This window comes from Nothobranchius furzeri, chromosome 8, assembly GCF_043380555.1.
Source record: "Nothobranchius furzeri strain GRZ-AD chromosome 8, NfurGRZ-RIMD1, whole genome shotgun sequence".
NCBI classification, from domain to species: domain Eukaryota; kingdom Metazoa; phylum Chordata; class Actinopteri; order Cyprinodontiformes; family Nothobranchiidae; genus Nothobranchius; species Nothobranchius furzeri.
The window spans coordinates 50,521,155-50,536,526 of record NC_091748.1 but is presented as its reverse complement, the minus strand read 5'-3'; the positions used below and the strand labels follow the sequence as shown (position 1 = coordinate 50,536,526).

General features: G+C 41.2%; 1 protein-coding gene across 18 annotated transcripts in view; it reads left to right on the top strand.

The window, feature by feature from the left end:
- The window catches only part of celf5a (cugbp, Elav-like family member 5a), a 317,079-nt gene extending 302,321 nt beyond the window's left edge, over window positions 1-14,758 (top strand). For 6 of the 18 annotated variants that reach the window (XM_054730125.2, XM_054730120.2, XM_054730123.2 and 3 more), the window contains exons 8-12: window positions 2,408-2,623; window positions 2,850-2,942; window positions 3,705-3,848; window positions 6,502-6,665; window positions 9,695-14,758. In XM_054730125.2, coding sequence (XP_054586100.1) covers window positions 2,408-2,623; window positions 2,850-2,942; window positions 3,705-3,848; window positions 6,502-6,629 — 581 coding nt within the window. In that variant the 3' untranslated portion in view covers window positions 6,630-6,665; window positions 9,695-14,758. The remainder of the gene's footprint in view (window positions 1-2,407; window positions 2,624-2,849; window positions 2,943-3,704; window positions 3,849-6,501; window positions 6,666-9,694) is intronic. The other 12 variants (XM_054730129.2, XM_054730126.2, XM_054730118.2 and 9 more) reach the window with 3 other exon arrangements.
- The last annotated feature ends 614 nt before the right edge of the window (window positions 14,759-15,372 follow it).

Here is a 15,372-nt window from a genome sequence, read left to right as displayed (position 1 = left end):
CCAGCAAGACGGTAAAAACACTCCCTCTTTACAGCATAGTACCGTAATATGTGTAGTAAGTGCTCCCTACCGTAAAACACCCAAGAGTGCTGGCACCAGCTATGACAAACTATTTATCTTTTTATGAACTTACTGTGTATGACTCATCTTTGCTTGTCATCTAGAATATTCTGTTGCTGATCCGTACCTGGCAACAGCCATGAAACTCACAAAACAGGAATGAGAGAGTGATATCATTAACCAAATTTCACCACAAAATGTCATCTAAACTTGTACTGCAGCTATTTCCTAATGTTGTGATTTCTCGCACTTATGGCAATGAAACCCTTCTGATTCAGATTGTAAAGTGACATCAGCAACAGATTCCAAACCACAAATGCACTAAAGAATAGGACAGGTGCTTACTACTCTTTGTGTTGCAGAAGGCCAAATGTATATTTTTTGATTAAAGTGCAGACTCAAAATGTCAGCTGTTATTTATGAAGGACATTTAAAAAAAACAAGAAGTAGCAGAACCTAACTAGAAAACGGCTTCACAATAAAAAAAAAACACAGTCAACTAAAACGATAAAACTTCTACTGATAAAAATATTTCACATTAAAAAGAGGGGATGAAATTTGACCTTGGTTGTTTACTAGCAAACTGATGAATTAGAATGATGATAGTTTGTGTGTTTAATGGATTTTATTAGTGCTTAAACAATTTAAAATGCTTTACAGCCACAATCACAAGGTTACTATTCTGCCTAATCGGTGCTTACATCAGTTATTTTAAAGCACTTAATTACCTCCAGTTACTGATCCTATAAACCCTCCAAACTGGACTGTGCTGCTTCACTACTGACCCTGTAGCTGTAGCAGCGTGTGAGGGAGGAACCCACACCGTGAAACCATACTACTGCTTCTCCTACCATCACTTCCACGGCTGCACAGACGTGAGCTCCCACAACAGAGCTAAGCTTTGGAAAAGGAATTTGCTTGATGATGGAGAGGATGCATTATCTGGTGGTACAGTAGAGTGCGTGTGGCCCGAGCAGACTAGCTGCCTCCAGCCCTCAAAGTAGGAGCGGCGGTCTCCTGGGTCCTTGTAGGAGAATGGGCTGAAGCTGCAGTCTAATTCATCACAGCTTTGGAAGAAACAAGCAATCGCAGAGACTTCTTAAAAAGAGGAAGAGAGAAGGGGAAAAAAGAAAAGAAATAAAACCTGTGCGGAAGACACAACAGCTCTCACTGGACTGGGGCAATTCCCCTGGTCATCATAGTTGTCTGAGGACCTGTCAGCTTCCACATGGCTGGCTTATTCTCTGAGACAGAGAGATAAGAAAACATAGATGAAATGGGAAGACAACGAGATGACGGAAAAAGAACAGAAAAGTGGGACCATACGTAAAGTAAAAGAACAGAATCCCACACAGTCTTCATGCAGATGGAACTTGGAGCTTATTTACAGCGCCGTGTATTTTGTCTGCGTTTGGTGTGGTTGTTCAGCGTTTATGAACTGCCACTCATTGTCCTTACTGAGGTACCAGACTGCTGAGGATACAACACGCCAGGGTTTCCGTGACAACCTGGTTTGCCTGTTCAACTGGGGGGAGGCTTCCCAGATTGAAAAGTGGTCCTCTGGGGAGCTGTACTTCAACCAGCTTGGAGGCTTTGCCAGGGAGAAGATCGGTTTGAGGGGCCATCACAATACGAGATTCTACTCCGAATGGCCACTTTGACATTCCTGGCATAATTGGAAACACTTTCTGACGGAGGCCTGTTTTAAAATGCATGGAACGACAGAGAAGGGGATGGATTCCATTTTGATTCTACTCATGAACCGCTCTCCAGTACCCTGACAGGAATGTACCACATATGTTATGACCCACCCATTTGTCAAACTGCCAACTGTTGTTCTTTCACCTTGTTTTATATAAGTATAAAACTAAGAGGCTTCTTTGAATACACGTTACACCTGCTCTTCCAAGCAGATCTCCCTCTGTAATCTGCCTCTATCTAGACCAGATCTTTTTCTTTCCTTTTTTTTTTTCTTTTTTCTCCCATTTTTTTCCCTCTCAGAAGTTGCATAGTGGTTTCATCATCTTGAGCAATAGGAGCCAGCAGGGTATCGCACAAACACAACAGACAGGCTCATTTTTCACAGGTTGACTTCCGAGCTATTCTGCAGGATGTGTCACGACAAACGGCGGATATGTGACAGACTCACGTTGCACCCGTGTCCTTGCATTAGAGGGAGGATGCAGTATATCTTGTGTGTGTAATAGGTGTGTGTGTGTGTGTTTGGCTAGTGTCTACTGTGTGTTTGCATGCGGCTTGTTAAAAACCAGGTTTTCTCGTCTCTCAAAAGTCCTCGCCACAGAGTGTGTGCTTTTACCGATGTAGTAACAGTGGACCTTCTTCCCAGCAGGCCTCAGTTCTCCGCCAGCCAACATCACCACCTCCGCTGTTCCCAGCATCGTCACGCCCATCGTCAACGGATTCACCGGCATCCCCCATCAGCCCAATGGACACCCCGCAGTGGAGACTGTGTACACCAACGGCCTGCCGCCCTACTCCACTCAGAGCCCCACTGCCGCTGACACCCTCCAGCAAGCCTTCACTGGTGTACAGCAATACACAGGTGAGTGAGAACGACAAGATCCACCAGGTAATTACTGCAGGGTGTTTACCGTGAATGATTGTAGTATGTATTCAGATCGTGTAAGACGGCGCCTTAGAACACATCAAAGAGCTTTTGATTCCTCACGCCACGCCTGTATGATCGACCTTAAGCATCCTTGACACCGTTCTCTGCAGGATTCCTGTTTTTACACTCCTCTCTCCTCATTTCTCTATCCATTCTGCAGCCATCTACCCAGCCACCACGCTGACTCCCATTGGCCAAACACTGCCCCAACCACCCCAGGTCATCCAGCAGCAGCAGCAGAGAGAAGGTGAGGGTGAGAGAACATTATTACTTTAACACTTCACACATCCCATATCTGCTGTAATGGATATAAAAACCAGAGACGAGCATGAGAGACCAATATTGCTTTTACGCCGTGCACATCTCATTTCTGCCGAATGGGTAAACAGAGTGGAATGGTCGAGAAAACAGGAACATTGAGTGCCATTCACACAATATTTGAGGTAACCTGGAGATTATACGGACCATAAAGGTACACAGCAGATATAAAACACCACTTTTATGTTTAAAATACCTGTTTGTTTGTTTTTTTTTTCTAAAATAAACTACATATCTTTTTGATAAAACTATGAAACCCGATACTGCAGCCAAAGTGGACAAAAATTAGAAAAATATGGAAATGATGGGAGCAGGAAAACTAGGGCAGCTTCTTTGAAAAAAAGTAAAGTGGTTCTTCTCACACCTGCTACATGCCAAAAAAGGGAGAGAAGAAAAACTATGTCAGGTCGGAAGTACGAGGTTATTACTAAAAGCATCATATGAAACAAGTGAATGTGATGCCAAGATCAATCAGGTTTGACAGAGTAATACTTTCTAAATGAAGGTAGACGACTGGAGAAGCAGATGTTCTGAGAGTAAAAACTCTATCTGCAGGTTGGCAGTGATGACGTTAGGTCACCATTTGGTTTTGAAGGATAATAGAGAACACAGCCATTGGCTGCTTCATCTTATTGTATGCTTGTAAAAGTGTAAATGACTGATTTGTGTGTATGTGTTTTTCTCTGTGCATGTCCAGGTCCAGAAGGCTGTAACCTGTTCATCTACCACCTGCCACAAGAGTTTGGAGATAATGAACTCATGCAGATGTTTTTGCCCTTCGGTACAGTCATCTCTTCTAAGGTCTTCATGGACCGGGCAACCAACCAGAGCAAATGCTTTGGTGAGTTTCTCTTCACCTTACATCTGAGTACAGAGCCCAGAGATGCACCATTACAGTTATCTTTTATGACCTAATAGCCTTATACTTTAATGTGTTTAAGAGCTTCAAAGTTTTTTTCCACAATTCAGAGATCAAATATGATAACGCAAGGATCTTTTTTTACATGCAGTTTTCACTACATAAAAAATTTGTTCAGTTTATTTGACTCTGACAACATCTGACAGCCTTCAGATATAAAGGGCAGAATGATCTTACCCCCGATGAACTGACTGAAATTTGCATCTTGATGACTGCTGTGTTTTAGCATGAACATTGCAAAAAAATAAAAATAAAAACGCTGTCCGAGTGCATTGTTGCCAAAGCCTCAGTCGGTCAATCAGCCCTGGTGTCCTTGTTTCTGCGTGGCGGATGTTTGACCTGGAAACCTTGAGGTGCGGCATCAGCATCCTCATCACCGCTCCGTAACCCTTATTTATGTCGATACCTGTACAGCTAAGGCTGATTCATACACCTCCACACAGCTCCACAGGCAAACGCACACACTAACCTCACAGGTGCAGAAACATCCAGCAGTGATGGCTGATGGGAAGCTAGGCACCTGGACAGTTGTGGGTTAGCAATTGTTTTCACTCGAGGGAGCCATGCAACTTTTATTGGAGTGTGTGTGTGTGTGTGTGTGTGTGTGTGTGTGTGTGTGTGTGTGTGTGTGTGTGTGTGTGTGTGTGTGTGTGTGTGTGTGTGTGTGTGTGTGTGTGTGTGTGTTTGTGTTCAGTAACACAAATTTATGAAAGAATTGCCATTTGCAGTATCGACTTGTACTTTGTGCATTTACAACATAATGTTTGGCCTGAGGAAGAAGGAAGCACGGGTGTAATTAATTTGGAAGCGAGAAAGAGGGGATAAACTTAGATTTATGGTGTGTAAAACAGAAAGAAAGCACGCGTCTGTGACAGAAAGGTCCATTTCTGCATCCACATCCTCCCCCATAGCCTAAATGTATTGAGCTGATGGCAGGTTAGGGGGTCACCTCCTATTTTTTTCTGCCTCTTTACTTTCTTCCAGCTTTCACGCAGGCCTCCTTTCCACTGCCGAGCCCTAATGGGCCAAACGAGACCCGGGAAGGCCAGGCGCACTGTCTCCCAGGTGGCATTGGACGTGGAGGGGCTCCTGTTGTTTTTCATGGGTCATTAACTGTACCTAATGGCAGCACACACACGAGGGAGCATATCAAACAGACACACACTCCACCGCAGTTTCACTGAAATCTCAAAGCTTACACACAATAAAAACAGGATGTTCGGCTTTGCTGATGAGCTTATTTTGGAGAGATGCTCTGGTGAGATTCTCTCAGCTTTCAGACTCATCTAACAATGAGCTGTGTTTGTTTTTAGGTGACGTCACATTTAATTATACACATGCACTCATTTCTTCTTGAAGTTTGAACTTTTTATTTAATACATTTGTTGCTCAGTTCATCATCCAAACGTGTATGACCTCCACTGTAATACAATTTGTACTACTAAATCATTGGTTCACTGTCCTGTTATTTAATTGGGTGTTTTCCATTTCTTTTATCCTGCAAAATTCAGGACAAGGACCAAAAAGCTACTTAATATTACATCTTTTCCAGAAAGGAATAAAAAATATGCATTATAATGTAGAGAGTGATGTAACTGCCCCCAATATGTTTCACAAATATCCCACCAAGTCTTCTATATTTAAAGAAATAGCAACTATTGCATCACAGACTAATAATCTCCCTCTATTTTAAATTCAATTCAATTCAAAAATACTTTATTAATCCCAGAGGGAAATTGATTGCTGTAGTAGCTCAGAATAATAATAATAATCAAGTCATCAAAGAGTTATTGTATATTACAGTGGCTGTTGGCAGGAAGGTTCTCCAGTAGCGGTCAGTGTTGCAGCGAAACTGAAGAAGCCTCTGACTGAAGACACTCTTCCGTTGTCGGACAGTCTTGTGAAGAGAATGCTCAGGGTTGTCCATAACGTTCTTGATTCTCTGGAGAATCCTTCATTGCATTATCTCCTCCAGTGGTTCCAAAACTGCCGAAACTCTGGCTGAGTCATTGACAGGGCTTGGAGTCCGTCCATCTTGTTAGCCAGTGGTCTCACATTGCCCATTATGATCAGTGGAAGAGATGGTTTGAATTTCCTCTTTCTCTGTCTCCGTTTTGCTCCCGCTCTGCACCCACGCTTCTTGCGTTTTAGCTCATTTGGGATTTGTGGCTTCAGCTGAGGTATTATTTCAGCCTTTCCAATGTTAATCTGCTGCTCCCGATTGCAAGCCAGCTTGTTGCCATGGTTATGGTCATGACAAATGCTCAAAAAGTGAATAAAGCTAAAAAATAGCAGTAAAAATCCTCCAAGCTTCACAGCACCAGAAACAGAAAAGTAAAGTGTCCAAAAAATACAGTTTTTATTGAGAAACTAGAAGACAAAATGTGCAAGAAAAGGCAAAACTTACATATAGTCAACAGAGCTACTCCAACATGCAGCCACCCAGAGCAGCGCAGTTCCGGAAAGATCCAGTGGGATCGTGGCCGAATGCTGAACTTTTGTATAGAAGTTTCACTTTAAAGCTCAATTCACTTTTTTCCAGCCGGTTTGATGGATTTGTTATTTTTACTTGCAGGTTTTGTTAGCTTCGACAACCCTGCTAGTGCACAGGCAGCTATTCAGGCCATGAACGGCTTTCAGATCGGGATGAAGCGGTTGAAAGTCCAGCTAAAGAGACCGAAGGATGCCAGCCGCCCTTACTGACACAGCCTACCTTCAGTATTCACTGCAGCAGCACAGGTGAGCCCAAAAAAACGTCAACGAGCCGTGACTGGTTCAAAGTCAGTGTTTCAATGTTCAACATGTAGCTCAATTAAATGTAACACAATTAAACAAGATCATCGGAGGGTTGCAGGTTTACCGCCTGTGTACGGCAGACTCGCCTCTGTCAGTGCGCCCCAGGAAAGCTCATCCCCACCGGCGTGTAAATGTGTGTGTGAATGGGTGAATGACTGATTGTGGTGTAAAGCGCCTTGGGGGGGTGGGGGGGTGGGGAGTGGGGGGTCCAGGACTCTAGAAGGTGCCATATCAAATACAGGCCATTTAATATTCTCCCTCAAACTGGTTGAGAGTAGAATCAGAACACTGTGCAGTAGCTAACACTACCAAACCCCCAGTTAGTTGTTACAGATGGCTGCTCATAAAAAAGTCAAGTTCTGTTGGAGGTTTCTTCCTGTTAAAGGGGAGTTTTCTTCTCCACTGTCACTGCATGCTTGCTTAGAATGGGAATTGCTGCAACGTCTCTGACACAAGTTAGTGGCTCGATGCAATCTGCTGGGTTAGGGTAAGAAATTTTAACTTATCGGCATAACGAACTGAACAAATTTTAAATGTTTACTTTGTGAAGGGCCTTGAGACAATGCTTGTCGGGATTTGACGCAATATGAATAAGTTGAACTGAAAATTGAAGTGAAATTGAATCAATGAGCTACCGCTAACACAAGCCAACTATTTTAACATAAGCCACGGAGTAAAAAGATCAACACTGTTGGACCAAAAATATTATTATTTATAAGACCAGTAGCAACAAAGCCAGGTCACCATCATTCTGTGATTTTGTAGCATTCTTCAATTTCCTCAAATGAGCGTAGGCCATGCCGATGTTTACTCTGGTTTTAGTTCTTTGCTTCACCTCCAAAAAAACTACACTCCCTTACTTTTACTTCTAATCTCCACCATGATGCCACCAAAATAAGAAAAAGAGACGCAGTAAACAGCAGGTAGAGAGCTCCCACTAGTGCACCTACCCATGCCATAAAACTGTTATGTGGGGCTTCTGGTCAGCAGAGGGCTACAGCATGCTGTCCAGTCAGTGTAAAGTTGCTCAAGTTTCTGGTTCATGAATCACTGGAAAGCAATAGCTCAAAGTGTTAAAAACTCTTTGGTTTTCTTTAAACCTTGTCCCAACAATCAGATGCCATAAGTCCTCCTAAGCAGCCGCCTAGCTCTCTGAAACTGTAAATAATGGATGCCCACAAAGCAGGAGAAAGCTATTGAAGGAACGCCAAGTCTTTCCAGGTATTCATTTTCTCAGTTTGTGTTGTAAATAAAAAATGGCATTCAAAACGAGCAGTGGGGGTCTGGTTGAGGTTGGGAACATTAAAAAAAGAAAAGCTGTCTGAGCAGTAGTTCAGTGCAGTGAAAACCTTGACTTACTTGGTGGAATCAGAAACAGAATTCAATATTAAACCTCCTGTCACAGATTGAAACGAGTCCACTGGACTGTAGAAGGAAAGAGGACAACTTACTGCCTGCAATGAGGACTGTGTGCAGAGTCCCATGAACAACCTGAGGGGATCAATAAAGTTTCTATCTATGGCTCTTAAACTCTCCTAGCCTCTGCCTCTACAGCATCATACAGATGTTTGTCTATCTGCATTTATATAGACCTTAGACAAAGATGCTTATGCAAAAAATAAATAAATATGGAACTAGAAAGTTTCCACATGAAAAAAAATTGAAATCAGCGGGCTAAAAAACATTTTGAGGTGAGTTTTTGTGGAAATTTTATGCACATTTTATATCTCACCCGGCATAGACATCTATTTGAATTGCTTAAGCTTGGAGAAACAGAGATTGGTTCTGATGACTTTGATACGCTAATGGCTAGTCACAGAGGAGCCAGTAATAAAATCAACTCAGATCTCAGAGATTTCCTTTAGCTAATGCACAAATAATTTTATAAGCCTTTCCAATTCCAGTTTCACATAACACTGGAATTCTGGCAGACATATGATGGAATTCTGACTGGAACCAGACCAGCTACAGACAATGGCAGACAGATAGGTGCTGCTAAATGTCAGCAGTTCATTTTTGCTGCATGTAATTCGTTTTAAAAAGCTGTTTAATGCAAACTTTACACTACCTTTAAAGGGTTTATAAAATAGCAGATATGAATGTTGTGTCTACCATTAGGGGGCAGTATAGGAAAGGAGAACATAAGTAAGAGGGAGAAGAAATGCTTAGAGAGAGAGTTCAGATGGAGGCCTGATTCTGCTACAAGTGATGCAGAAATTCTTCCCTACCCGTGCTACTTTCTGATATAACGGTCAAGCATAGATATTTTGGGACTGGAGTGATTATAGGACAGTAGGAATTCTGCACTATGACTAGCCACTAGCTTGTTGGGTTAGAACTAATCTGTGTTTTCTCAGATAGCTTCCCTCAATAGCTGACATATTAATTGTTCATAATATTTCCACAGAAGCTCACTTCAAAAGATCAGAACTTTCACTCTCAAAGCGGTGAAATTTGCCGCAGGGAATGTTTCTAAATGCTGACGAAGCGGCCTGGAAAACGTCAAATTCATTTCCATCTTTATTTATTTATTTATGCTTAGAACATTAAAGGATTTTAAACTTCAAACCTTTTTGAGATCATGATATCAAACGGATCAGTCAGAGTTATTTTGAAAAGGTGTGCCCAGATTTTTATTTTATTTTTTTTTTTGGGGGGGCTTATTGCTTCACCTATTGAAGCCAAAATCACTAAAGGTTCTGTGAGGAAGTGGTATCTGCAGACACGTAGAAACTGTGAGGGGTGGATTTTAAATGCAGCAAATCAAGCATACTAATTGAGAGAAAATCTGTCATCATTGTGATTGACAAAGACTGATTGGTCTGCCAATGTAGGTTAACGCTCTCCAGACCATTACACTGATATAATGGAGCCATATTGGAATATCCAAAGTTTAAAGAAAAAGATGGTCGGATTGACAGTTTAATGAGCGGTGAAATTTGAAATTGCCTTCTCTTTCTTCTGTTTTTCAGGTTTTAGAGGACATGTAAAGATATCTCGGAGGAGTTCAACTTTTTTTTCTGAAAGCAAATATGTTTTAAAAAAAAAACAGCAACAACACGTAAGGGATTTTGGAGACATATCAACATTTACACGTGAAGATGTAGGTTAGGGGAGACAAAGGAGATGTGAAGAACTGGAGGAGGTGCTACAACGGGGGACGTATACCGGTAACAGATGGCACGGCGCGAGAACGACGAGGAGAAAGAACACGGGGAGAGATGCGACGAGACCGAACAACAGAACTTTTTTTCTTGTTAAGACTTGAATTGTTAAGTAAGCAACAAACTAACAAACAAAAAAGCAGCAACAGTGAATAGATTTCTATATACATATTATATACACACATATATATTTAAGGAAAGAGGCGCTTGTGGCTTTTACTGGACAAATGAGGGTTAAAACTTGAAGATAAAACAACAGTGGAGGAAAGAAGCGATTCTGTGCATCCACTGACAGACTTTCTTTCTCTTTCCCTCTTTCTCTTACTCTCTCACCGTCTCTCAGCAAGCGCAGAACTATGACTCTTGGAGGTCACAGGTTTCCATTAGCAACGGTAGAACTGCAACTCTTTCACCCCAACGGGACCAAAGGACCAAACATTTTTATTCTTCTGAACAGTAATATATATAGTATTAATGATACTAATACTGCAAACTACTACTAATAATATTACAAGTAAAACTTAAGAAGGAATACTAGCTTCAGGTTGAAAAAAAAACAGCAAGGGTTTTTTGAATTCTTTTCCTTTTACCTTTATAGCTACTGGGTTTGAGAATATTAAATTGAAGCAGAAAATGTATAAAAAAAAGAATAAAGCTGTAACGTTTTAGCAGCGTAGAGGAAAAAAAAACAGCGATGAGATAGATGTTGTTTCGGGCATGTTCAGATATGTAATTTCTGCCACTTCATCCCAGAATTTCATCTCGGAAGTGTGATCTGTGTGTGGTATTGCGTCATGAGGAGAAGAAAAGGGTCCTGCAGTGCCAAAAGAGACACAATAGCACCTTTGAAAAGTAAAAATAAACACATACATGAGTGCTGCTCTTCCATATTTGATCACCAATGCAAATGATTTCCCGCCCTATTATTATAAAATGATGGCGTCCTCCCCCCCCCACTGCCAGGACCCCCACCCCACCCTTCTAGTTTTACCTCCAAGTGCCAGCATCTCTCTCTTTTAACAGTGACCATCAGCTGATGAGGGGCCCCAAAGCTAAACATAATTACGATAATGATAGTATTGATCAAATGGAAAGCAGCACCACGGGGAAACAGATGCACGATCAATCCCACATTGGCATTTCGATTGGATTGACTGAGTGACAGACTTAATCGTTCTCTTTCGCTGGTTTGACAGGAGCCCTTTTTTTCTGGATCACGTACATCTGACAGCAGAGCAGCTGAGCGTCCTCTTTAAAGGCACTTAAAACGTCTGAAGCTGCAACAAGGTCTGTATATAGAGTATTAGAGTAGATAGTCCAAGTTCTTCAGTGAAGAGCAGCTGTATTTTTTATTATTTTTCTGAAGGGCATAATAGCACACTGAGAGCTTATGAGCAGCAAGAGGCAGCTTGGCATTAGTGGCATTAGGAGGTCAAATTAGGGGCAAAATTATCCATCAGGCAGCCGGCCTGCAAGTGTGGCTTCAGTAGGGCAACTTACTGTACGCAGTGGTCACACGTGCTGCAAAAAAACCAGGATTAGTTAACAGATGTGGAGAGGTTTTCTGCTCCGAGATGCACATTCAGAACATCCGAGATGAAATCTTGCTCACGACTTGCTTGTTTTCTACTGATTCACCTTATTTTGGCACTTCGTTGGGTTTTTATTTGATGTATATTTCTATTTCAAAATGCCATCCGTTGAATTTGTCAGGACCCAGGACTCATTGAGACTTTAGACACGTCAGTGCTTCAGATGCATGTCGCACACACTGAACCAGAGTTTAGAGGAAAAAGAAACAACATGATGCCTTTGTGGTTTGGTGCAACACATGTTTCCTCATGATCCTGACGACTGGAACCCTGCTTTTGATTTTACTTTGGCTCAGCTGCTGGTTTTACTCAAGTGGCTACTGGTTCACCAGATCAGTATTTGAAAGAACTGGGCAGAAACCTCAGCACACTCCAGGTCTCAGTGTTATTCACTGTTTGTTACTCTGTAAACGCAGTATTTCGAGGTTTTAGAAAGACGTTTATAGGTATGCCTTTTCTCATCAAGAATTGCCAAATTATGCAATCATATCCACTGCAGTTCCTCATCAAACTTTAAACATGTGCCAGATTTTCTTAAAAATGTAGTCTGCTAACTATGCTAATTTTCAGGATTTGTTTAGCAGAATGAAAGCTTTGCTTTTGTGATGCAGCGTAACACTGTAGGAAAAAAAAGCTTGAGCTGTAATAATATACAGTATAGATTTTCAGTGAAAAGGTTAGGTTTCTTATATATTTGCCAGGAGACAGCTTCTTTCCCTGGGCGAGTAAATGAGAGTTTCCCTGCTGCTGTCAGGGCGCAGCAGCTTCAGGAAGCTGTGATATATGCCCTCCTTCCTCCGGGCCGTACAGGGCCTTATAAACCCTGTCAAAGTATCTGATGGGGTTTCTACTAGAAAAAGGATTTTATTTAATAATTAAGATTAAATTACATTTATCTGTCACAACAGCTTTGAATTAAGGATTACAGCTGAAATAAAAATGAGTTTGATCAATGTTAGAAAGGACAGTTCAGATCTTTTGATGTGGGGTTCAGCACAGGGGTAATGAACAATTAACATCTTACCTGTTCTAGATAAAACTTAGTTGGTCCCCTTGAGAGGATCTCCAAAAAAGTCAAAGAAAATGTAAACATCATTCTAAAATAAAAATAAAAGTATTTTACTGATTTTCAGAACATTGTAAAACATAACATTCATTCATTCATTTATTTATGCAACGCCTCCCCCGGTCAAGGTAGCCCAAAGTGCTGAACACCACAGTGTAAAACAACGAGCATCAAAATAGAGAATGATACATCCGAATAGTAAAAAATCAAAAAGTGCTTCACAGGAGCTCGTGTTGAGTACCAAAGCAACGGACACCTAATAAAAGCTTAATACAGGCAAACACTGCATTTATATAAAAGCTAAAACCAAGAAAGGGCCAGTTGACAGAGTGTCAGTGAAAACAATCAGACCAGAAGCCTAAAGGTTGGTTCATGCTTGACGCGTCCGCGAGGTCCGCACGGCGAAATTGCGTCATTTTAACACGGCCCAAAATTTCCGCAACGCGCACCTAGGAATATTTCTAACCACACGGACGGTCGGACGCGGAAAAACATGGCGGACCGGCAAGAACTAGTATGGCAGAGGTTCATAAATACAGACATTTGTATGATTCAGCTCTCAGAGATCACCGTGATCAACATGTTGTTAATAATTCTTGGAGAGAAATAGCTCGCACTGTCGGAAAAGACGAGGACGCTGTTAAAAATGCTGGAATGCCATGCTGTAAACAGTAATTTCTACTTCTACTATGGTGTAGTGTTGGATGCATGCCGTAGACCTCCATGCTGCCCCCTACAGTTTGGGAGAATATTGGCTCACCGCAGAGACGAGCCGCATGAACCATAAACGCTGCGAGTTGTGAAGCGTGTTCCAGCCGCGAGCCACATCACCAAGCGGAAAGTGAATGTGTCAAGCATAAACCAAGCTTAACGGGCTGTTGTGAGTCTGTAGTGTAGCACAGTTGTTTGATTGGTGTCCCCGCCCCCGGCTGGCTTTGAGAAGCTGTTAGCGTATCAATTTAGTCTGAGCTAATGTGTTTATTCACAGGTATGTGCAAAGACAATATTGTTCATAACCGTTGTACAAGAACCCACTTCAGAGGGGCTGAACTACCACTTAAGGTAATAATAATAATAATAATAATAGTAATAATAATAATAATAACACATTTTGGCCACATAAAACCATAGATGGATGTAAGGTTCAGAAAGAGGAGGTTGAATTTGTTAAACATCTTGAATGGCATAAAAAGGAAACTGGCAGCACTATTTTCTGTATTATTCAAGTTGAGTTGCATGTGTTGGAGCTAAAATTTATCTTTTTTCATAGTTTTATCTCTCTTGCATCCATTTAAATCATTTCTTCTTTTAATCTTTATCATGTTACCATGGTGCCCTTTTAATCTCTGAGCATGCTCAACAGGGGGACCGAGAGGGCTGAAGATTATGAATCTGGTATTGCTCGTATTAACAATATGATTCTTTAACTGTTGTTTGAATGCTAAGGATAGTAGCTTATTATAAATATGAAATCTTGTATATTGTGAAAAAGCAGCACAGGACCTTTCTTTGTATAGGTTAGGGGTCTGAAATGGGAGGGGAGGGCGGAGGGTCTCGCTTTATAAAGATGTTAACTTTCTGGTTTCTCAGCACAAAAGCATACAAAAGGGGATAGGAGCAGCAGTATTGTGTCTCTGCTGAAATACAGGGCGCAAAAAGAGGAATCTCAGAACTAATCTTTAATTAAACTTGGAGGAGAAAAAGCTGTTTACAGGTAAAACTCTTACTTTTTCCTTTGTCTTCTTTTCTTTTTCATTTATTTTTTCTTTTCGAAGACAATGTCACCTTTTTTTGTGGCAGTGTCAGTACAGCATGGAGTAACAGATGGGGGGGAAGCTGTATCTTTTTTATACATAACAACAGTTATGGTCATAATAATAATAGTATTGATGCTGATGATGATGATGACAAAATTAAAAAGACATTTCTGTATTAACCTTAGAAACCCAACTTTTTCCCCCGTTGACATTTCTTAATAGTTGCTGCTTAGATAAACGCATCTTAATAACTGATTATTTGATAATTTTATAGATAATGTATATTCATTTATTTATTTATTTATTCATTCATTCATTTATTTATTTATTTATAATTAGAATTTTTTGTTCCGATTATGGTAAGATGAAGAAATGTGTCAAAAAGAAAACTGGTTCTTGGGACTTTTCTCTTGTTCTCTCCTTTTTTTCCAATTTTGCAATAAAAATTCAAACTGGACGATTCGTGTTTCTCATGGTTGTGTCACACGAAGGGTGCCGAACCCTGGTGCAAAGAGAGGGGGGGTGTCGTCGCACAACGAATCACTGCAACACCCTGAGAGTTTCCCGGGACTCGGATGCTGCAGCCTTTTTCAGCTGGCCTTTGTCATGTTTGTGTATTTGCCCTTTTGCATTCTTGTTATGCTTTATTTTTAGGCTGTTTTGGATGGAAACATAAAACATGAAGCCCAGTGTTCTGCAGCTCTATCTCTCTCAGGACGTACGTCAGCTGTGGAAGGCTTTTTTAAAATGATTTAGTGGTGAAAAGCAGCCATTTAATTCTCGTGGAAATGAAATTAGTTAGCAAACAAGGATTTATTTTTATTTTTTATCTTTGAATAAAGATTTAAGGTTTTACTGGAAAGTGCTGATTCTAATCTGCTGCTGGGAAAGTAAGCTTAGGAGCATTTATGGCAGCAACAGGATACAAAAATCCCCAGAAAATGTCACAAATAGTGGGTGTTTCTTAATGTCAAAGCGCCTGGCCTTGTGAGGCGATGTCTTGCGAGGCCAGGCGCCTTGCTTACAAGGACACGGTCCTTCCTTGGTCAAAGAAAACGGTTAAATGGAACA